The sequence below is a fragment of the Ceratotherium simum genome, chromosome 11 (genome assembly GCF_057802395.1).
Source record: "Ceratotherium simum simum isolate JZ-2026a chromosome 11, ASM5780239v1, whole genome shotgun sequence".
Lineage (NCBI taxonomy): Eukaryota > Metazoa > Chordata > Mammalia > Perissodactyla > Rhinocerotidae > Ceratotherium > Ceratotherium simum.
In genome coordinates this window covers 13,580,626-13,604,559 of record NC_141910.1, presented here as the reverse complement: position 1 = coordinate 13,604,559, position 23,934 = coordinate 13,580,626, and the positions used below count along the sequence as shown (strand labels likewise).

Sequence of the window (23,934 nt, the reverse complement as noted above, 5' to 3'; positions counted from 1 at the left end):
ATAGATCTATATAGATATATATACACACACACATATATATACATATTATATAAACCATCCTAATTTTGTACATAGACATACACCAAAATGTTAATGGTGATTATTTCTGGCAGGTGGGATAATGAGCAGTTTTTATTTTCTTCTTTAGACTTTCACATATTTTCCAGTATTTAGGGATTAATGCCAGGACCACATCACATCAGGAGGCACATAATGTCAGTTTCTTTCATAGTTAGTGATACTAAGTTTGTTCACCTTGTTAAAGGGGTGTCATCCAAGCTCCCCATCGTAAAGGTACCTTTCCCCCTTTGTAATCGATAAATAATCTTCGGGGTGATACTTACTTGATAACATATCCTGTTTCCCAACAACATTTTACTCTGCAGAAACAGCATCCATTAAAGATCCTGTTGGAATCAGTTATTTCATTGAGGATTACACAATGGTTATTTCCTTCTACATTTATTAGCTGATATTCTTCTGTGAAGAAGAGCTTCCTCCTCCCACATTTTTATTATTACTATGGACTCATGGATTTATTAGTATTATTCAAGTGTGTTATAATCCATTGCTTTTATTATTCTTAATGCTCAAATTGTCCCAAATGTGGCCAGTGGGTTTCCTTTCAAGCCAGTTCCTGTGTCTTCATCATTCTTTGAGCACTTTCTTACTTTCCAGAGCAACTCTCCTTGCCCCAGATGTGGATTTGGTCATCTCTCCAGGGAGCCCTGGTTCCTCTTAGTGGATAATGGTACATTGTTTCTGGGGTGTCATTGTCTCTAGGCCCATTCAGTGAACAGAGGCAGGAAACTGGGAAACATAAATGTAAATGCGTGTGTGTGTGTGTAAATCATGAGTTCATACTGATACCTCCAATTTAAATACAACATCACAGAGTTCTCTCTGTCTTGTCCCTATTCTATATGTGTATCTCCCTACTCCCATGGTGAGAACTTTGGTTCCCAGAATTAGTGTAGTTACTTATTTATTCTATCCTACAGTATACCCCAAAGAGTTTCAGATTATTATACCCCAAATAGTTTCAGATTATTATACCAACATCAGCACTCAGTTGGTGTTAACACTATTTCAGTTAGTTTTCTATGCCCTTCAGGATGATAATCCTTCAATCATTCATTCTCTGAAATAATTATTGAATTCAGAATAGCAAATCCCTTTCATCTCCAGTCTGTAATTAAAAGTAACTTAAACGTCAGCTGGTACAGCCTCGCCCTCAGAGATCTAGATGTAATTCCACAACCTATGTGGAAGGCCAAAGCTGGGCTTCTGCCAGTTCCTAGTGGTTTCCTTCCTCAGGCTTGATTCTGCACACACTGCACCCTGCCAGGAGACTCACAGCCCCTCAAGATGCCCCCAAATAACCTACTCCTGCAGAGATATCGTGAACCAAACAGACTCTACTGACAACTTCCCAGGAATGATGGTGGAGGGGACAGTAGTGCGACATATCAACAACTTTCACAAGAACAGTTGGCATGACCAGTCTCAAAAGAGCCCAGCCACTGGCCTTTCAACTCATCGCCGTCACTTGCTCGCCTTCCCGCTGTTTCTCCCTTTTCTTCCTTCTCTCTTCTCTCTCCTTTTAGGATCAAAAAGCACAGTTCTTCCCCCTCTGTCAAGCAGACCAACCTCCTCCTCCTCTGAGGCCTTGCTCAAGACATTCTTAGAACAAAGACAGCCTTCTTCCTAAGAGAAATTACGGTGAATACAATTTCCTCCGCCTCATTACACATACAAGCGTTGGAATCTTTTTAAAGCTTGGTCAATTATAAACTGCAAACAAGTAGCTGCAAACTCTCTCAAGATGAGTCTATCCATTAACTCAGTTAATGCCCCTCAGAAGCAGGTCACCAGATGGCTCAAGCTGCCCAGGATCTTTCCACCTCGAGAACCGCCGGCTTCCAGAGCCACCTCCTCATGTTCTACCCTCCTACCCTCACAGGCAAACAGGCCTGTCCAGATCTCCTCTGACTGGGCAGCCACTGCCCCACACTGCCTCCCAGGACATGAGCCAATAGAGAAACAGTGTCCTACAGACATGAGCCATGGTCTGTGGACTGAGCCCAGCAGAAGGGGGATCCTGACTCTCCTGGTAGTGCCACAGTTCATGAGGCAAGGGCTCAGATAAGAGACTCTTTCCTCTCAGTGCCTCTAATTTCTCATTGCTTCCATGCAGATGGCCTTGCTAAGCAACCTGCCTGGTCTAGAACCAGTGAGAGCCCGAAGGTCCCATGCATGGCCCTTCCAGAGTTTTTAGGGCCTAGAAGATCTTCTGCAGGCAGAAACTTTCCAAAAGGCCAGCAGGTAGTGCTGAAAACAGTCCCCAACTGCGGTGTGGTGGGGAGAGGAGGTACAGATCTTTCTGGGAAGCCTATCAGAATCTTTGATGAGGGAAGGGAACACAAGAAATTCCAAAAATATTCTAAAACTACTGTTGCATTGTTTATTTTCTGGTCAGTAAATGGTTAAGTTGCTTTGATATTTCAGTTAATAGTAAAGTATGGGATTTTTGTATTTACCGATGAGGAAACAGACCAAAAATGGTTTAGTGATGTACAAGAATGTTGGGGCCTTTCAAAATGCAAGAGTTAAAGAAGAAAGATGTGGTACAGGAGGAGTAGAGAAATGAAATGGTCTGGGAATGAAAGGAGGGTGGATGGAGAGGAGGGAGGGTGTGAACCACCTGGAACAGGTGGCATGCCACGCTGTAGCTGCCCACCCATCCCTAAAGCCCCTGCCTGCTTGTGGTAATCTAGGGAGCACTGAAATACCTCCCGACCCCCCAAGGCTCCCTCCATCATCTCTCAACACACCTCAAAGTCCACCATCAGCACCTCCATCTGTTGAGTTAAGCACGGGCCTCTGCTGCCTCCTCCATCAAGCGGGTGGCATTTATCTTGGGATTTATGATGCACCTGTATCTAGTTTTGCACCATTCTGGAACTTTCTAAAGACACATAACCTAGGCTAGGTAAGCAGTTTCTCTAATTTGGTGTTCTTCTAATTGTTACGTGATTGCATTGATTACTCCTTAGGAGAATCCAGACAGGGCCCAGAGGTACAGCAGCCTTGCCCTTAAGAGGTGGTACATCCAGAGGTAAGCCCAGTCAGTAAAATACTCGAGCCTTTCATCCTTGCTGAGATGCAGTAGGAAACAACATATCAGGGTAATTCCCACATTTCCCGTTACTGGGCTGCTCCTCCAGGCACAGTGGGGATGGTTCTAGGCCCAGGTGCCTATCAGGCCTGTGCTTCTTTCCATTATGACTTTGCCCTCCCAGAGCTCATCAACCCTGGGGCTGAAGCAAGCCAATGTTCAGCACAGAGAAGATGTCCAGAGAAGTGCTGTTCTCTAGGAAGCCGACTCAGAGGCTCCATGACTTGCCTCAGGGTATGTGGGGGCCCAGGGCAGGAGTAACCTTGGGAGAGTTCCTTAAACTTGAGTTACCTGAACAGGAATGCAAACTGGCTAAGAATAAGGGTTCTAGAGACAAGCTTACCTGGGTTCATACCCTGGCTCCATCACTGGCCAGCACCATGTGCATGAGACTTAACTTCTGTCTGTTTCCTCATCTGTAAAATGGAACTTATAATAGTATCTACCTCATAGGGTTGCTTTGAGTTCATCTGACAAGCTAACACATGTAAAATGCTTACAACACTGCCTTGCTCACAGTAAGTGCTTAATAAACATTTGCTACTTTGTATGTGCATACATTCCTACATACATTTGTGAATACATATACAAAGACTATAAAGACACACTTCTTAGTATGGCTGAAATAAATTTGACAATAAATTTAAATTTGACAATACCAGGTACTGGTGAGGATGTGGAGCAAGTAGAACATTGTGATGGAAATGTAAAATGTACAGCCACTTTGAATAACAGTTTGGCAGTTTCCTATGAAGTTAAACATACACTTACCACACTTACCACATCAGCCAGCAATCCCAGGCCTAGTTATTTACTCAAGACAAATGAAAGCAAACATCCACACAAAGAATGCTCATCGCAGTTTTATGCGTAATAGCCCCAAACTGGAAAGAGTCCAGGTGTTCATCAACAAGTAGATGGATTAACAAATTCTGGAACATTCTTTCAGTGGAATACTACTCAGCCATAAGAAGTGATGAAGTACTGATACATGCAATGACATCGATGAATCTCAAAAGCACTATATGAAGGGAAAGAAGCCAGACGTACAAAGCTGCACACTGTAGGATTCCATTTATATGACATAAAACAGATGAGTGGTTGCCAGAAAACGGGTGGGGCAGGGGGGGACTGATTAAAAACAGACATGATGGAACACTTTAGAGTGATGGAAATGTTCTGCGTCTTCACTGTGGTGGTGGATACATGACTGAATGTCTGTCAAAACTCACAGAACGGTTCATATATAAAAGGTAAATTATACCTTAATAAACCTAATATTACACGTGAGAGGAGGGAACTGGGTAGGGAAAGTGTATGAAGGACGCTTTTTTGTTCTACTTAAACACATCTATACTGTTTGAAATTTTGTAATGAGCATATAATTCATGTGTTTGGTAATACTTTTATTAAAGTTTGAAATAATAATGATGATATACATCCACCTTAAAGGGATGTTGTGAGATCCAAATGAGATGAGATAATGTGTCTAAAGCGTACACACAGGGGGCCGGCCCAGTGGCATAGCCATTAAGTGTGCTCGCTCTGCTTCGGCGGCCCCGGGTTCGCAGGTTTGGATCCCGGGCGCGCACCGACCCACACTGCTTGTCAAGCCATGCTGTGGCAGCGTCCCATATAAAGTAGAGGAGGACAGGCATGGATGTTAGCCCAGGGCCAATATTCCTCAGCAAAAAAAAAAAAAAAACAAAGAGGAGGATTGGCATCAGATGTTAGCTCAGTGCTCCATGGATCTGCTAAAGTGACAAGGTACAAAGGCCAAGGGGCCTCCATTGAGAGTTACAGCCATGACTTACCTCAGTGACAAACAGTGTGCGAGGGTCAATGATATCCAAGAAGTGCCTGAAGCGACCATAGAAGGATGTCTGGAGCGGGAGGAGGAAGAAGAGAGTAGATCAGCTGCTGTACGCCATCCTCCAGACACTGGGGAACCCCACCCCACAGCCCACCCTTACTATTGGGGTCGCACAGTCCCTAGGACTCCCCATGTGGGTGATGAATACCAACGAGGCCTCACTTCTCAGTGACCTGAGGGCAGCTTTCCCAGGTCTGAGGGCTTTCTAAAGTCAACTCAGAAAGACCATTACGACACTGAATGACCAGTCCCAACATCTCTTCAAGGTGTGTCCCACTTTTTCCCTCTCCCCCCAATGCCCTGAGATCCTCTCCAAGCCTTCTAGTAGCTCCCAAGCACTGCTGAGCACACAGGCTGGAGGTGAGGCCTGGTCCCCTGCCCTCGCCCAGCCTTCCCTGCCCACTGCAGCCTCCCTGCTTTGCTTAGGACCTCTCGAGTGAGGGAGGGTCCCTCTCCAAGGTCCAGCTCAGGCCCTGCCCCCAGAGAAAGCTCCCACAGGCAGAGCTCAAGCCTGATAGTGCCCAGCTTGCAGACCTCAGGCCCTCCTTCCCCCATAGCTCTGGAGCTGCTGTGAGGCCCAGGACAAGGGGCCAGCTCCCCCCAGCCTTGCCCCAGAAAACGAGGGCTTTGTGCTAAGCAGGCCACAGGCATTAGGACACAATGAAAGGAAACCGAGCAATGCTACTGCTGGGCCTTCTGCCTGGGGGCCAGAGCCAGCTTGAGGGGAGGAGAGAGGGCACCAAGCTGGGCTATAAAGGGGAGAGCTGCAAGCGCTGGGAGTTCATGCCTCGCTACACTCCCGGCTCTCCAGCTTGGCACCAAATCCTCCCTGGAGCTCACAGCTCTCCAAACCATCCTCTGCACTCCCTCTCCTTGCGCACTAGGACACCAGACCCTGCAGCCAACTTCTGCTCCTTTCCCTTCCCCATAAAGACCCTACAGTAGGCCCCAGGTCACCTCAAAGTCCCCTCCACACACCAGGCCCCTTGCCACCTCCATCTCTCTGCTCCCCATGGCAACCCCTGCGTGAGGCAGACCCTCCACTCACTACTTCTACCCCATCGGGGTGCAGTCTTTCACAGACCAGATCAAGCTTCAGCACCATTCCTAACGAAAACAGTGGCTTCTCTAACATCTTATAACTCAAGTGGCCTAAACCATTTCCCCACTTATACCTGATGCTCACACTGTTGTCTAGCAAAATTGCACCTCTAAGAATTTAGTCTAAGAAAACAATCAAGAGATGTCCAGAGGTGTGGTCAGAGGTACATGCTGAGGACACTCACTGCTGCATTATTTATAAAGGTAGATGGTTAAATAAATGATGGTCCATTCATATGACTGAACACTATGCAGCCGTTTAAAATTACGTTTTCAGACAACGTTTATGACATGGAAAAATGCTTATGATTTTGTGAAATGCATCTAAACAGGATGATTCCAACTTAACAGACAAGGAGATAAACAGAGCTAGACGGGTAGTAAATGGATAGCAAAGAGACAGAATGACATCCAGATCCTGGTCCACTAGAACAAACCAGGGTTCCGTAGAGAAGGGGCGGATTCCAGGTCCGGGGCAGCGAAGGTACAAGACGGTACATTTTGTTGTGCTAGAAAGTAATGAAGTACCACTCCACAAAATGATGGGGACAGGTTAAAAGGATCAAGGAGGGGCAAATGGACATTGTGTGCCTCTGGATGTGTTACTCTGAGAAGTTCCCTGTAGTACTCACATAGTATTCTGGAGGGCCTGAATCTAATCATGAGGACACATCAGACAAACCCAAACTGAGGAGCGTTCCATAACATAATCGGCCTTGTTCATCAAATATGTCAGTGTCATAAAGACAAAGAGAGACTGAGGAACTCCTCCACATTAAAGGAAACTAAAGAGACAAGACAACTAAAGGCAACACGTGATTCTGGATTGAATCCTGGGCTAGAGGTGAAAATGCTCTCAAGGACATTAAAAAAAGACAATTGACAAAATTGGAATAGGGATTATAGATGAATAAAAGTATTGTATCCATATTAAATTTCCTGAATATAATTGCTATAGACTGAATATTAGTGTCCTCTCAAAATTCATATGTTAAATCCTAACCCCTTAGGTGACAGTATTTGGAGGTGGGGGTCTTTGGGAGGTGATTAGAAATCAAGGCAGAGCCTTCATGAATGGCATTAGTGCCCTTATAAAAGAGACTCCAGAGAATTCCTTTGCCCCTTCTGCCATGTGAGGACACATTGAGAAGAATGAACCAGTGGCTGTCTATGAACCAGACAGCAAATCCGCCAGTACCTTAATCTTGGACTTCCCAGCCTCCAGAACTCAGAGAAATTAATTTCTGTTGTTTATAAGGTACCCAGTCTACGCTATTTTTGTTATAACAGCCCAAACAGACTAAGACAAAAATGTAAGAGAATGTCCTTGTTCTTAAGGATACACTGAGTATTAAGGGATAAATGAACGTGACCTACTCTCAAATGGTGGAGAAAAAATAATATGTGTCAATATACAGGGTGGTGATAAAATCTGGAGAGTAAGTACTATTATTTTATTTACAGATTGAAGATGTGCTTGGTATCACATATCTCTGCTGTGTTTCTGGACTTTATGACCACCCGGAGACAAAGAGAATAGTAAAGGAAATGTGACAAAATGTTAAAAACTGGTGGATCTAGGCAAAGGGTATATGGAATTCCTCTGTATTCTTCCTGCAACTTCTCTGTAAGAATGAAACTGTTTCAAAATAAAAAGCTCAAAATTATACTTTTTAAAAAGCTAGATGAAAACATTAAAATGTTAACAGAGATTACCCCTGGGTAATAGGAATATGAGTGATTTTTATTTCTATATCTTTTATATTGCTTTTAAAATGAAAACGTCAGCACTATGTATAATACATAGGGGTAATATTCTATTTAAAATATATATATATTTAAATTAAAATACAAACTGGTATATTACTCGATTATAAGCTCCTGAAGGATGTGGGCTATTGGACGCTCTCTCCATACCCTCCTTGGTTTCTAGTCTCGTGTTGCACATCTAGAAAAGGCTCCACAAACACACCTGCCACAGGAATGTATGAAGGGGCTGGTGAGCAGCCAATGGCCAGGTGGCTTCCTGGAGGAGGGGAGCCAGGGCTGGGCTTTGAAGGGAGGGTAGGATTTGAAAGCACAAGAGCATGGCAGTTAGCGGCCCAAGGAGGGAAGAGGATCAGCAGGGGCAGAGGTGAGGGCCTGGAAGGAGAAGAGCCTGAGTGAAGCAGCTTCTGGAAGATGGTCCAGTGGAAACTTCCATGACTTACCCTGTGGTCTGGCATTGTTTTCATCCTGTCCCAGCCCTGCCAGCCCTGTCACTCTCCACCACTGCCACTGAGAGAGAGTCCTAGGTAAAACATTTTGCCCCACAGATATCTAGAAACCCCTTCTGAGCTAGGCTGAGGGAACAACACAACGGACAAGCCCTCAAGGAGCCGAGTCTATCAAGAGAGACAAAGAAGTAAACAACTACAGAACACTGTGATCAGTGCTTAAATGAGGCATCGTACAGTGCAGTAGGGACACAGGTTATTTCTTCCTAGTGAGTCAAGGAGCCTTCACAGAGGAGCTGGGATGGGCGGATGGATGAGTTTACCAAGCAGAGCTGGAAGGCATGAAGGCTGGAGTCAGAAACTGCCCCAGAACCCTGAGGTTTATTCATTCATTCGCCAAATAGCTACTGAGGACCAACTGTGCGCCCAGCACTGTGCTACGTCCTGGGAGTGGAGCAAGGCTGACCAACTGGGCAATGAGGAAGAACAGAGAGCCACAGATCATGCTGGATTTCTAGTTAGACACTAATGCTTATTAACCAGGATAAGGAAAGCAAGAAGCAGACTGATTTAGTGGAGAGGGAGATAAAAGTTCTGTATTCGTCACGTACATTTGAGATACTTAAAGGGCCTTCCAGATGTAACTTTTAAGTAAACACTTGGAAATGGAGGCCTGAGATTCAAGAAAGGCATTCTGAGTTGGAAATACTAAGCACAGATGATAATGTCCTAGCCCAGTCAACCTAAGACCCCCCCAGAGACAGACCTGTAGACTGACAAAGTCAGGTTTACTGACTCATTGCAACGGGGGAGGCCTCACAGCAGAGGAACTACGGGGTATTTCACCAAACAGACGGAAAAAAATTGAGTTAGTATAGAATTCTGGAGAAAGGTGGAGTAAATTTTAAGTGAAATAGTGCTTTAATAGGCTCAAGGCAAAGCAAGGCTGTGGGGAAAAGGGTCCACACAGATCTGGACTGAGAAGTGGGTGCAGAATCTTGTTTCCTTAGAAACTATAAAGTTAGGATAAATGTGGCAGGTTGCATCCAGACTCCCTATTTGAAGCTCTGCACTTGGGCTGATTCTCTGAGTTAAAGTGACACAGACCCACCAATCAAAAGCGGGATGTTTCAGTCCTACTGATATGGTTTTAAATAGTAACGTTTCTGGCAATCTATGATCTTGGAGAATGCATTTTCTCAGTGAGTTGGAGAGTGGTTACTCAAAGAAGGAAGTTGTTAGGATACTTTATAGCTGAAGCCGGTCCTTGCGAGAAACACTGTTTCTTTGTAGCTGGCTTTATGGGTGTGTCCTCCCAGCCTGATGAATGGCTGGGAAGGTTTCTACTTTCCCAGTCTGATTAATTTTTATTTTCTCAATAGTTTAAAATGTATGACCTTTTTTTCCCTCCAAAATTCAGCCCCCATCTTTACCCAATCAGAGGATGTTTTTCCTTCCCTTTTTCTTAACTGGAAGAATGAGACAGACAAGTGATTCCTTCCCTTTCCCTCCAGTAAAAAGGTGAGTCAGCTAATTCTCAGCAGGGGCTCAGAACAGCAGCAGCAAGCTGCCTTGCCACCTCCACCGCCCCTGGGGCAGAGCGGGCCTTGGAAGCAGGAGCTGAGGGGAAAGGCCTGAGAAGAAACTGACAGCCCTCCTGGACCCAGACCTCTAAACCACTGCTCTTCTGGATTAGGAATAGAATACTCATTGAACCTGCAGCCCAAAGGCAGAAGAAGGGCTGGACCAGCTCAGTAGTCCTCAACCAGGCTGCACACTGAATCATCTGGGTATTCCAGAAACCAGGCTGTACACCCAGGGATTCAATTCTATTGGCCTAGTCGGGGTGCTCCAGGCATCAGTGTCTGTTAAAAAACCTGCCCAGGTGATTAATGTGCAGCAGGGGTTGCGAGTCACTGGACTAGGTGTTGGCCCTGTCAACAGCACAAACCAGGCCCAGGCCCAGCTCTGGGAAACAGTCACTCTCCAGCCTATAGGATGGAAATGATGAAAACACATAACTACCTGCAAGGCACTTTCATTTTAGAACTTATTTCAGGCAAACTATATGAGAAATTTCCCCACTGCCTCCCGACTCAGCCCACAGACACCTCTCAGCCTTGAAGTGAAGAGTGCATCCTCCTGCCCAGCGAGCTCCTCCTACCCCAGAGGGAGCCCTGTGAACCCACCTGCTCTGCCGTCATAGGCCTCGGTCGATTTCGGACCCAGCACACACACAGTACACCCACACCCCCAGTCATCTTAGCAGAAAAGTGAGACTTCCAAAGGAGCAAGGAAGTTTAGGGAAAAAAAACAAAACAAACATGTTTCTGGATAGACTGAAACACAAATGAGAAGAAGCATGTGTGTTTGTTTCCTGTCCTGGTGCCTCAACTTGCCAAAAACAAGTGGGAAGAGGAAAAGGAGCAGTCAGCTCACAGAGCTTCCCCGGGGGTTGTCTTGTCATCTTCCTTTCGCTAGGCAATATAGGGCAGTGGTTAAAAGCACGGATTGCCAGTTTATAGGAACAACAGGGGACAGAGGAACCTGTTAAATAATACCAGAGACACTTTCAGGCACATTCAGAATGAGGGAAATTCTACAGGACAAATAACCCAGTTTCTTCAACAAACAGAAAAAAAGAGGGAAGGAGAACAAATGGATGAGAAGAGACAAAAGGGACATATCAGTCAAAGATAATTGTGGGCCTTCTGGAATCCTGATGCAAACAAACCAATTATTTTAAAAATGATGTGACAATCAGGGAAATGCAAATTGTGCAATGGACTGAACGTTTGTGTCCCCCTAAAAGTCTTACAATGAAATCCTAACCCCCAAGGTGATGCTATTAGGAGGTGGGGCCTTTGGGAGGTGATGAGGTCATGAGGGCAGAGACCTCATGAGTACGATTAGTGCCCTTATAAAAAACACCCCAGAAAGACCCCTCCACCCTTCTGCCATGTGAGGTTGGAGCTAGAAGGCGCTATCTATGAAAAAGAAAGCTGGTTCTCATCAGACGCTGAATCAGCCAATGCCTTGCCTTGGACTTCCAGCCTCCAGAACCATAAGAAATAAATTTCTGTTGTTTATAAGCTTTCAATCTATGGTATTTTGTTATAGCAGCCCACACAGACAAAGATAAATAGTGACTGGTTTGCTAATATTAAGAAATAATTATTTTAGGTGCGTTAATGGTATTGTGCTAATGGTTATGTTAAAACTAATCAAAAAAACCCCTCTGACACCAGATGAAAAAGAAGGCACTTCATCTCTGTGATATTCTTCCCCCAAAACCATAACCCCAGTCTAATCATGAGAAAGACACTAGACAAACCCAAACTGAGGGACATTCTACAAAATATCTGACCAGTACTTCTCAAAACCGTCAAGGTCATCAAAAACAAGGAAAACCTGAGAAACTATCATAGACCAGAGGAGACTAAGGAGACATGACAACTAAATGTAATGTGGGATCCTGGAAGGTATCCTGGAACAGAAAAAGAACATTAGTGTAAAAAGTAGTGAAATCCAATTAAGTCTGGAGAGTAGTTAACAGTAATGTCCCAACGTTAGTTTCCTAGTCTTGACAACTGCACCATAGTAATGTGAGATGGTGATATTAGCGGACACTGGGTGAGGGTTAGACAGAACTTCTGTTATCTTTTTGACTTCTGTAAATATAAAATTATTCCAAAATGAAAAAGCTTATTAAAAAAAAACTAACCAAGGGGCCAGCCCAGTGGCATAGCGGTTAAGTTCACGTGCTCTGCTTCGGCAGCCCCAGGTTCACGGGTTTGGATCCCGGGCACGGACCTATGCGTGGCTCATCAAGCCATGCTGCAGCAGCGTCCCATATATAAAGTAGAGGAAGATCGGCACAGATGTTAGCTCAGCGACAATCTTCCTCAAGCAAAAAAAAAAGAGGAGTATTGGCAGCAGATGTTAGCTCAGGGCCAATCTTCCTCACCAAAAAAAAAAAAAAACCCACAACAACTAACCAAAAAGTCCTTATTTTTTAGAGATACTTACTAGCAGGTACAACGAAATCATGGGATGTCTGGCCTTTGCATTAAAATAATCCATTGGTGGGGGGCATATAGATGAAATGAGGCTGGCCTTACAGTGTTGAAGTGGAGTGATGGGTGTATAGGAGTTCATTGACAATTGTCTCCATTTTTGTATGTTTGAAAACCTCCAAAATAAAAAAGTAAGAAACAAACATGGACTCTGGAGCCAGAGTGCCCAGGAAGTTAGTCAATCTGTTGGTGTGCTGCAGTTTTCTCACCTACAGTATAAGGGATAACTGTACCTGTCTCACAGGGCTGTTGTGAAAATTAAATAAGTCAATATGCAAAAAAGGTTGGAACAATGCTTGGCTATCAGCATCATCTTACAGGGAAAAAGGTGGTCACAGACCAAAGCCCATCAAGGTGAGCTACCTTCCTCCACCCTGACGCTGCTCAGTGCCCTTCCTCTTCCTGCCCTCCTGCACAGAGAAATCCTTGAAGGAGGAAAGGAAGTAGGTTTTGGGACAACTCCAGGGAGTGAGAAAAGACCTTGGCACTTGGTCTTGCAGAAAGCGCTGAGACTGGTTGGGGATCAAGGGTGGTGTCCATGGTGTGGGCCCTGGGAATGGACCCTGGATTATGAATCACTCAGGGTTCAAGAGGCTGAAAGCAGCCAGTGTGGTGGGGAGGAGTGTTTGAGGGGGTGGGTGGGGGTTCAATTCGAGGAAGAAGAGGTCAGCATGAGGTGGGCCATGCAGGCCTTTGGAGACTCTTCAAAAGTGAGGTCTTTATCTCAGAAGCAGGGGAAGACAGTGGAGGGTGTTTAAGTGGGGGAGTGGGGGGGTCACCTCATCAGACCTGCATTGTTGGGACTGCCACGCGGAAGAGGGAGGGATTGGAAGAGGGCCAGAGTGGAAGCTGGGAGACCTGTCAGGAGGCTTCCACAGCCACTCAGGAGATAGATGAAGGGGGCTTGGTCTAGGATTCCAGCAGGAGAGACCGGTGGATTTGAGAGCTGTTTAAAAAATGAGAACGCTGGGCCTCTGGTTGTATTTAGAGGGTGAGGGTGAGGAAGGGAAGCATATAGGCGACTCCTAGGTTCCTTGGGAGTCAGTTGGGTGGCAGGTTGGGCTGCGTGCACAACCAGGGAGCAGTGTGGGAGGAGCAGGTTCAGGGGAAAGAGAAGTTCCTTAACATGGGTGAACTGCATGCACTGTGCTTTATGCAGGTCACTGTGCTGGAGGAGGGGTGCTTCAAAGGGAAGTACAACAAACACTTCTACTGCCCTCCAGAGCGGTGCCAAAAAGAGATTCCAGCAATGGCTTCCAGGATGGGGGTAGTCTCAAATGTGCGTTTATGGCTCCAGCGGTGATCACAGCAAAGGGCTCAGTCATTAAACCCATTTGGAAGTTCTCAATAAATATCTGTTGTGTGACTGAATGTCCCAGAACAGGTACCGGAAGAAAATAACCCACGAATCTTTATTTAGCACATTACTATGTATCTAGCCCCACCTGGGGCGGGGGGGGGGGGACGACACAAGAGAAGGGCAAGATCAGCCCCTTCCCTCAAAAGGCACACACACACGGGTTGAAGAGACCAAGAGATCACACAGAAAAGTAGTTGAGGACCACAGGGCACACTGTCAGGAAAGGCTGACCTACGAGGATCACACTTTGGGTGGCCGAAGAGGCAGGAGGGAGTCATGACCTGGTCCCACCAGGGGTAATGTCACAGGGGAAGGGAGGAAATGTTTCCCGAGGAGGTGGGCCTGACTGAGCCTTGAAGGATGAATAGAAGGTGTGTGGAGGGCCAGGAACAGGGGACAGCCAATGAAGAGTCACTTGAGTCCAGGCAGAGGCATCCCTGACAGTCATCCTAGGTGGCATCCTACACGGGCAGGGAGATATGAAGTGTCGCCTTAGACACCTACATGCCGAGATGGTCTATTTTTTAAAGGAATTCAAATCCTGTTTAAAAACAGTGGGGACATTTTCTCAGAAGTCTCAGGACTGCATTTCCTTAATTATCAGCGAACCTTGCTGCACCACTTTGCTGGAACCAGTCCCTCTCCTACCACCACCAAAAAAACAAAACCAAACCCACCGCACCGACCTTTGCACAATTTCCTTCCTTCCTGCAAAGTTCTTTCTGTCCGCCTCTGCTGCCCCCACCCAAGACAAGCCCAGGTCACTTCGGCAGAGTCTCTTCGCCCTTTTCCTAATAAAGTCCATTTCCTTGGCGCTGGAGGCAGCGGGGGACAGAGTACGCGGCGGCCCGCGGCGTCGGAACGGCCCCTCTCAGCCTCCAGCCCGGGCCGCGGGTTCGATCCCCCTCTCCGTGACCGAGGGCGACTTAGCGACGCCCTGTCGGGGTCCCGGAGTTAAAGGACCGCTGTCATCGCGCCCCGAAGGGCCCGACCGGGTCGGACAGAGCTGAGCGCTCGGCGGCGCCAGGGCCCGGGTGCGGCGACCCCCTGCGGAGGTCGCAGCGCGGGAGGGGCTGGGGCGGGCTCCGGGGGACGCGGACCCCCCGAGCGGCCGGCGGTCCCGGGGGATGACACAGCGTTTCCTCCGCACCCTGGCTCTCCCTGCACGTCCTCGCTCTGTCCCCTGCAGGGCACCACCGGCTGACCTGGTGCGTCAGCGAACCCCCGCGAGGGGACAGGGGTCGCCGGGCCGCGGGCACCCCCGCCTCCTGGCCCCGACCCGACGCGCACGGCGGACCCGGTGTGGGATCCAGGGCTGGGAGCGCGACCGCGGGGCGCGGGTGCTGCCCAGAGGCTCCGTCAGCAGCTCGGAAAGAAACTAGTCACCACCTGGGGAAAAAGTTACACGGCACCTCGGCCACGCCAACTTCTCACCCAGGGCCAGACTCGAACTTTCCGCCCGGAGCGGACGGCGGCACAGCCCAAAGCGACCCTGCAGACCCAACTCGGACCCAGGCCCCCGGATTCCGGGCCGCTGCCCTCAGTGGCCAATCACAGAGCGCCTCGGGCGGGAGAAGCTGGGGGGCGCGGGCAGCCGCGGAGCGACGGCGCCGGCGGCCAATGGGGAGCCAAGGTGGGAGTCCTCGCCCACCCCACTGACCAATGGGAAAAGGGCAGCTGTGGCCGAGGTCCCCGAGGCAGTCGCGGCAGGCTCCCCAGTGGCCGCGGGTCGGACACCCTAGGGCTAAAGAGGGTTTGGGAGCGGAGTTTGCTCACCCTCCCTGTGCCACCTGCCAACCCGCAGCCCACAGCCCGGTCCTCACCTGCTGGAAGCGGGGTTTGCCCAGCTGGAAAGGAGGTGCATCGGTCGAGGCGTTAGCGGCACTAGCCGCCGCCGCCGCCGCCGATGCTGTAGTCGCTGTATCCGCCATGGCCACTGACGCCCGCAATCTCCGGCCCTTTTAAAATGTCCCTCCTCGGCCCCCGCCACAGCTGCCTCTCGCGATTGGCCGTAAGCAACCGCAGCGAGCCGGAGGCGCAAGGGGTTGTGGGGAGTGTAGTTTTTCTCGTCACGGCGCTGGACACCCCTAGACTGCGGAGAGTTGCACCGACTCAGACAGGAGCTCGGTTCCCGCCGCCAGTTTTGCAGGGGTCGGCAGTCCGGGAAGAGCGTGCATGTACGACTCTTAAGATCCCGACAGGGGGCTACGGGGCGACCCCTCGCTGGTGACCTGCCCCTAGAAGTTTGAGTTGCTGCGGTGGGCGTCTCTCCTGGAGCTGCAGCCCATAAGAGCCCTACTCAAGCGGGTCAGACCCGGGACCAGCTGGGCAAGAACTCCAGGCGCAGCAGGGTTAATCTCGGAAGGCTTTCTGCAAGGAGTTGCACTGCGGGATCTTCATGCAGTTTCTTCTGTCGCCACCCTGCCACTCGCCCTGTACTCTCCAGCCACCCCGACGCTCCGTTTCTGGAGCGTGCTAGGCGCTGGCTGCCCCGACCCTTGAACTTTCTGTACCCAGCAGACTTTTTATCTTCGCCTGATGCTGGCTCTCTTTCTGGCCTCAGTCTAAACACTGCATTTCCCGATCCACCGCCCTACTTCCACAAAATCCACTACATGCTCCTATAGCACTCAGTACCTCTCTTTTGCAGCACTTGCATTTATAATTATTTATGGTTTTGGATATTCTGCCTTCTCTACTATAATGTACACAGGGCAGGAGTTGTGAATTTTGATTCACTGCTAAGTCCTCAGTGCCAGGCATAGGAGGGCTCACAGCAGGGACACATATTTGTTGGCTGTATGAGTTAAATAGTAAGGGCTTAAGAGTTTTGGCAGCCTCCACGTCCTTTGGTGGAAGATCCCTCCTGGGCCTAATTCCTGGGCAGGAAGAGAACTGGGAGTTGGGGATGGGGTTCAGTAGTGTTTGTCAAGCACCAACTACAAGGACTTTAGGTAAGGGGGAGGACTGCAGACCACAGAGCAAGACACCAGGGGAGACGATAACCACCCTCATGCACAATAGAGTAGCAGAGATTCCTAACTGAATTGTCCGGTCAGTGAGCCAGACTGGGGAAAGGGGCGGGAAAGGGTGAAACGGGGGAAACTGCCTGTTGCACCCAAGAGGACAGTAGAAATATTTGGTTTTGACCCTAGGGAACCCCACTTTGGGTCTCCTTTGTATGGTGCTGAGGTGCAGGGCTGGCTCATGCCTGCCCATGTCTTTCTGGACAGGCATGATCTGTAGCAGTCAGTTCCTCATCCACTAACGGTTGAACCACAAGAAACAGACACTTCCTAAAGCCGGAGAGATTCTAGCTAGCCAAAAAGAAGCATTTGAATCTTGGATTTGTATCTTATCATTTCCTACTAGACTAAGTAGCTTGAGAATAGGAATCAAGTTTTTTACCCCTGTATTTTCCCACAGTACTCAGTAAACGTGGATATCCTGGGAGTGAGAAAAGACTGAGTCCAGGCCACTGGGCAACACTGTGCTGCTGCCCCTGATGTTAGGGCAAAGGCAGTGTCATCCAAGAACCCCATCACCTTGATTTAAGGCTGCCTCTCCCCCAGGAAGCCGCCTTCACACACTCATCAAACAGGAACACAACAGAGCCACCTGCAGTATGTGAACTTTTTATTCTTCATAAAGTGCTCAAAACATGAAGAATAAGCTCTTTATAAACAGGAGTTACAACTAGGAAGACAAACAGCAAAGCAGAACTGTGCCTGCTCCCTGCCTACCCCTGCAGCTCTCCTCCACCTTATGGCCAGGAGCAGAAACACCCAACAAGAACCTTGGGCTTCAACTCAAAACTCGCCCGAAGACATTCCTGCACTGGGCATTTTGGAGGCCCATACTCAAGGATGAGTAGAAGATCAGGATCAGAGCTGGGACTGAACAGAGCCCACAGGAATTAGAAGAGTGACAACCCCCACCCCCATGAAGAGACACCTCTGCAATCTCCAATGACCCCAAAAAACATGACCGAAGTCCTGAGCACCTGTGGACACTTTCCTCAGCTTTGATGAGTCATCCTTAAGGTAGATAACATTACAGGGGCTTTCCCCCATGTGTGGGGCTCCTCTGCCTCATCCTGGCAGAAGACATCACGCACAGAGCACATCTCCTTCCAAGGCTTCCCGAGCGATCCCACAGGCCCTCAGGAAGAAGAGGCAATCCCAGAGGAGCTCTCACCTCCCACCTCCTCACTGGGCCAAAAGTACCCTCCTTCAACACCTCCTCACCCCACTTTTGCTAAAGCAGGGTACCCCAGACCACCAGAGGTTCCCTGCAGATGCCATGGGGAAGCCTGCCTTGTTTCTGCAGCAGGGGCTGGGCCAAAGAATAGACACTTCATTTCAAAGTGCACTGCAGCCACACCAGGCAAGGCCATGGGGCAGAAGGGACAGGCTGGGACAGCAGCTAGTAGATGGATGGGAGGGCAACAAAGGCTTTTTCCTAAGTTATAGGCCGAGTAGATAGGCAGGATCTGGGCACCTCCTACATCCAGAATGTAGTTTTTATCCTAGGACCCTCCTCAACGAGGGTTGAGGGAGGAGGAGAAGACGGCAGGGAGGGTGAGGGGGCAGCAGCAGCTTGGCCACACCCTTAACTGAACTCCAGGGGAGGGGCAGAGAGCCCAGCAGGGCTGTCCCCCTCCTCCTTTCCCATTCCCAGAGCCCTGACAGATCAGCCCCTTGTGCTCAACAGGTAGGGAGGGCGACACCAAACAGAGGGAGGGGTCTCATCCAGAGGCTCTTGACCCCACCCACAAAAGGCACATTTTAATTGGTTTCCAAAAGTTCAAACCCTGCAGCAGCACAGTTTTGGCATCTGGACAGGCAACTAGAACACAGACGGAGGCTTGATCCCCAAACCCCAAGGCCTGGAGGGGCCCACACCTTGAAGATGGGTGAGGAGGCGCTTTTCCCTCACCTGCCCCAGCTCTCCACACATTCACACGCGACACTTAAGGGGAAGGTCAGAAGAGGAGGGCCGGGAGTGGCCTGGAGAATGCATCATCTCCCTCCATCTATACCGCACTTGCTCTGCAAATAGCTAGAAACAGACAGACTCAAGGCATAGCAGAGACAAGACCAGACCAGATGGGCTCCTTGCTCTCAGGGGAACGGACATGAGGCTGAAGAGCAGGTGCCCTGGTTGCCCATAACCCACAAATGGACAGCTCAGTCCCTGCCACAGCCCCGGTAACACTCAGAGCCCTCCAGGGGCTGGAGGGAGATGAAGAGGATGAGGGTTTAGCCGTGGAAGAAATAACTGACCATCCTTGGGGGATAATAAAGTACGTCCCAGATACCACATCAAATTGCAGCTCACCCCTGCTCCATCTGGAGGACTAAATGCTTTGTTCCAATTCCCTGAAGCCCCCACAGCTAAGGGATATGAAAACAGGCAGGTGGGAAAGACCCAGGGCTCCCAAAGACACACAAGTTGCACATGGAACTTGATGCCTCCAATGGGAGTCCAAAGGGTCCCCTTCCAGCAGCCCCACTGAGGCAGGAGGGAGGGGGAGCAAGGAGTGACAATGGAGGGCAGACTGCACCCTGCCCCAGGGGAGAGTGAGTTCAGTGGGAGGGAGGGAGGGTGTGAGCCCTGTTTGGGCAGTGGGTCCACGCCAATCCTCCCGGGGGTGGGAGTGAGGAGGGCTACTTGGGGGTGCCGGGGGGGATCTGCAGCAATGTGGGCGAGGTCTCCATGATCCGCACTAGCAGCCGGTCGATGTAGCTCTCCAGCTCCTGCACATGCTCATCCCGCTGGCTCAGCTCCCGCTCCCGCTGCAGAAGCAGGCTGATGAGCTCGTCGTGGGTCAGGTGGTAGTACTTGGCTGACTGGTCCAGCACACCTGAGTCCTGGGGCCAGACGGAATGCGAGTGAGCAGGGCAGCCTCAGGCCTGCCTGCATGCCTGCCCACCAACACCCCAGTTTTACTCCCACAGGCCCCTGGAGCTGCCTCAGTCTCCAATGCCAGAGACAGCCTAACTGGCTTCAGGGCTCTGGTGTGGGGGACCAGGCCTGCTCCTTGCTCCGCCCTGCCCAGCACCCTGCTCCTGACCTTGAGATGCCTGACCTCTCCACAGCACCACACATCTGGTCTGACACCCCCTGGCATCCTGCTGGGCCTCACCTTCAGCCTCTTGGTGTCCACCGTCTGGCCAACCTGAGGGGCCGGAGCCACAAGCTGAACACTGCCAGATGTGACTGTCTTGAGCTTCTCCAGCCCGCTGCTCAGGGCTGTGCTCAGACTGGAGCGGGGCTGCTTCCTGTCGGGGCTGCCCTCCACGGGGGTAGCACTGAGGGGCTTCACAGGGTGGGGACTGCAGAGACAGACAGGAGATGCGTTACGGAAGGGATGGGAAGCACAAGGGAAAGGTGAGGCCACCTTCTCTGCAGGGTCAGCAGATCTGCCGGACAGAAACCCACCACTTGGTGGTGGCTGCCCCTACACAGCCAGGGCCGCAGGGCAGCTGTGCCCAGCATTCCTCAGCAACCCTTCTCTCCTCCCCCCTCACTGCTCCCCTTATTCCTCACCCCACCCCCTACACCCTCCCCATCTCACTCCCTCAGATGACCTCACCCTTCCCAGGGACAGCAGAGGCTGTCCTACAGACTGCGCCGCACTTATACCCAGTCTTCGCCAGGGCCGCCCCCTGCCCTCCATCTTCCCTCCTGCCTCTTCTACACTGTAACCTTTCCTTAGGGGAGTGATCAACGCTCCCACTTTCTCAATTTTCCCAGGACTGAGGATTCCCAGGATGTGGGACTTTCGGTGCTAAAACCAGGACAGACCTGAGCAAATTAGGACTCTTGGTCGCCCACCTCTCTCCACTGGTGGCTTCCCCTCAGCATCTACATAGGGCTGAGAAACCCTCCCTTGACCTCGTCTTGGCCCAGCTATCACCCTCAGTCATCCACCTCTTCCTCCTTCTCACCCAGAGCATGCAGGCTGCATTCTGTCTTTCTGAGTTCTTACCTCTTGTTGACTCCTCAACTTGTTGACTCCTCAACCAGTTACAACAGGACGGCGGTCCCCACCAGCCCATCACAGGTGTTCCTGCTGAGGCCACCAGCCCCGTGGCTCTCACCTCCGTGACCTCTGTGGAGCTGACCCTTGGAGCTCTCCTTCCTTTGGGTTGCTCTCCTTCTCCCTCCTTTCCCTGCAAGACTTCTGTCTGCTTTTCTGACCTCTGACAGCCCCTTCTCAGTCCAGACTACTGTCTGCCCTTGGGTTCCCTCCCCTCCACCTCCTCAGCTCCCACCACCGCTAATCTCCATCTCCAGCCCAGACCTCACCCCTGAGCTCTAGACCCACGTAGACAGTCGCAGGCTGGCTCACACCACTCAGGGTCCACCCCAGGTGCATCACACTTGCCCTTTCCTGTGCTCCCCAGCGGCCAGTGGCACCATTAGCTTCCTGTGGCTCCAGTCAGAAACCTGGGAACCCCTCTGAATCCTCCACTTCAGCTTCAGCCTTAACAAACATCTGCCCTGCTACCTTCTCACCTTCTCTCACACCATCCCCTCCTCTCCAAGCCAGTGCTAGCTGAACCTTCCTTCTGGCCACAGCCGTCTTGCCTACCTCCAACCACTCCTCCATTCTGCTGTGCGATAATGTTCTCAGCCTCTCCAATGCTTAAGCAGCCTTTCCAGCCTCCCTATCAGGGTAAGAAAACAGAGTCTCTAACACAACCTGGCCCCTGCCCTTCCTCCAGGCCCTCTACTCCACATGCACGCCAGCCAGGGGAAACGTGCTCTCTCTCATCTGTAGGCTCTGACAAAAGCTGTTCCTCTGCCTGGACACTGCCTCTTCACCTGCTGGCCTGCTAACTCCTACTCTCGTTTCAAAGCTGTGCAAGGCCACTTCCTCCAGGAAACCTTCCTGATTCCCCCAGGCTGACTAAGGTGACCCTCCTCTGGGATCTCCCAGTACCCTGTACCTGTGATGGTCACCCCAGCTGCAAGCATCAGGCCCTCAAATCAACTAACCTGCCCCTTGGGGAACCTCTTAAAATGTACGCTTACTTCACAGAGGATTTGGAGCATTCAGGAGTAGCCCAAGGCCCCGAATGCCACTGGAGGAGGGCTCACCCAGACCCAGAGAAGCCAGCTCTGTTACTCAGGATAGGGCCGTGGATTCAGGCTCACAACCTGGGAAGAGTGGCAGAGAGCCCAGGCACGGGGCAAATAGTAGGAAAAAGACTTATCTCAATCCTTCCTTCCCACCTAGGAGTTTGCATTAGGGATGGGCGAGCAAGGCAGCTCTACTGCCACCTATGGGCTGTGCTGGGGGAGGGGAGGAATACCAGAGGGGCATAAAACACCCTGAATGAGGGGCCAGGAGTCCTGGGCTCCCGGTCTGACTGCCCCCCTATATCTGAGGGACCCTGGACCTCTCATGGACTCCATTTCTTCATCTGAGAAATGGGGACAACTCTATTTAGCCCATCCACTTCATGATGTAAGGAACATGCCAAGTACAGACATGAAGCCGACTCTGAAGAGAATAAAACTTCTAAGAAGTTGTGAGTCGGGCCTGCCCCATGGCTTAGCGGTTAAGTGCACACGCTCCGCTACTGGCGGCCCGGGTTCGGATCCCGGGCGCGCACCGACGCACCGCTTCTCCGGCCATGCTGAGGCCACGTCCCACATGCAGCAACTAGAAGGATGTGCAACTATGACATACAACTATCTACTGGGGCTTTGGGGAAAAAAAAAAAGGAGGAGGATTGACAATAGATGTTAGCTCAGAGCCGGTCTTCCTCAGCAAAAAAAGAAGAGGATTAGCATGGATGTTAGCTCAGGACTGATCTTCCTCACAAAAAAAAATAAATTAAAAAAAAAAAAAAGGATTATGTAAGAAGTGGTGAGTATAATTTGAAGTGGTGCTGGAATGCAGCAGGGCCAGCTGAGGATGCTATCATCAGAGCAAGGAGGCTGTGACCACCCCTCTCCCACACCTCCAGGAATGGCATCACCACCTACCAGCAGCCGGGGGCAGCTCAGACTCCCTCCCCCACTTCTCATAAATCAGCACTGCTACCCTGAGCCTTCCCTTCAGGGGGTCACTTCTGTCTCCCCCTCTGGACTGGGAACTCCTTGGGAATCCAGGGGGGACAGTATCTTTCACCTCTGTTCAGTGTCTGACACACAATGGATGCTCGAGAATTTGGATGACCGAAGGTATGAGCAAGCAGGCCGGGGCCTCACAGAGGCCAGTGCCGGAGCCTGTCCTGATCCCCAAACCCCTCGCCCTGCCCTGCTCATCAGAGGCAGCAGCCACCTCTGCTCCCCCCCCCCACTTCTTCACTCAGGCCTCCTAGAGCACTAGCACCCCTCTGGACTCTGCTGCCCCTGCTAAGTCACACCCCATCACCCCCCAGTGACCTGTGTCTCCAGACCTCAGCTCTGCTCACCCCTCAGCAGCTACCCACTGAGGTCACAGCCTCATAATTCTTCCACAACAGACCAACGCCACAGTGACCACAGTCACACAGGCAACCACTGTCAATTCAGCACATGGGCACCACCCCGAAAGGCACAAATGCAAACCAATGAAGCCCCTGATGAGGCTAGAGACCTTTCTTCTGAAGGTCATATACATGGGAAGCATTTTCTTTTTTCTTTTTGTCCTCTGAAGCTGTCTCTGGCTTTCCTCTCTGACCTCAGTCTTGGTCCCTCAGTCTCTGCCTTCCACAGCCTGCTCCCCCAGGGCCTGCCGTGGAGGACGTGGCTCCCATTTGACAAGCTTCACAGCCCCCAGCCTCTATTTCCTCTTGCAGCTAAGTGCCAGAGCTCTTGTCCCCCTTCCGCTGCCAGCCTGCATCACCTCTCCCCACCCCATTCCTCACCCCCTGCACCTCATCAGCATGATCCCCAAACTCCTGGCTTGTGGGGGCACCTGCGTGTCCAAGACCCAAAAAGGAGGCAGCTTCAGAGCCAGTACCACAGAAGGCTCATGTCCTCAAACCTCCCCTGTCCTGACTCGGAGTGAAGGAGACCCTCACCCGCCTCTGGAGGGGCTGAGGTTGGAATGGGAGCACCTCAGCCCTTGGGCTGCTCTGCCCCCCTCTGCCCCCTTCCTCTTGGAAAGTGTTCTCAGGGTGGCTGCT

The 23,934-nt window shown here is 50.5% G+C and overlaps 2 protein-coding genes across 6 annotated transcripts in view; both read right to left on the bottom strand.

Moving 5' to 3' along the window:
* Window positions 1-15,754, bottom strand: part of SFXN5 (sideroflexin 5) — a 113,225-nt gene extending 97,471 nt beyond the window's left edge. For 2 of the 3 annotated variants that reach the window (XM_087436575.1, XM_004435540.3), the window contains exons 1-2: window positions 15,628-15,752; window positions 4,993-5,061 (exon numbers count right to left, since the gene is read on the bottom strand). In XM_087436575.1, the coding sequence (XP_087292701.1) occupies window positions 4,993-5,061; window positions 15,628-15,735 (177 nt within the window). In that variant the 5' untranslated portion in view covers window positions 15,736-15,752. Of the gene's footprint in view, window positions 1-4,992; window positions 5,062-15,627 lie in introns of all 3 variants that reach the window. The other variant, XM_087436577.1, reaches the window with a different exon arrangement.
* A 1,671-nt stretch (window positions 15,755-17,425) lies between these two features.
* RAB11FIP5 (RAB11 family interacting protein 5) overlaps window positions 17,426-23,934 on the bottom strand; it is a 38,840-nt gene continuing 32,331 nt past the window's right edge. For all 3 annotated transcript variants that reach the window (XM_014791424.2, XM_014791426.2, XM_004435539.3), the window contains 2 exons: window positions 19,953-20,142; window positions 17,426-19,677 (listed from right to left, as the gene is read on the bottom strand). In XM_014791424.2, the coding sequence (XP_014646910.1) occupies window positions 19,474-19,677; window positions 19,953-20,142 (394 nt within the window). In that variant the 3' untranslated portion in view covers window positions 17,426-19,473. The remainder of the gene's footprint in view (window positions 19,678-19,952; window positions 20,143-23,934) is intronic.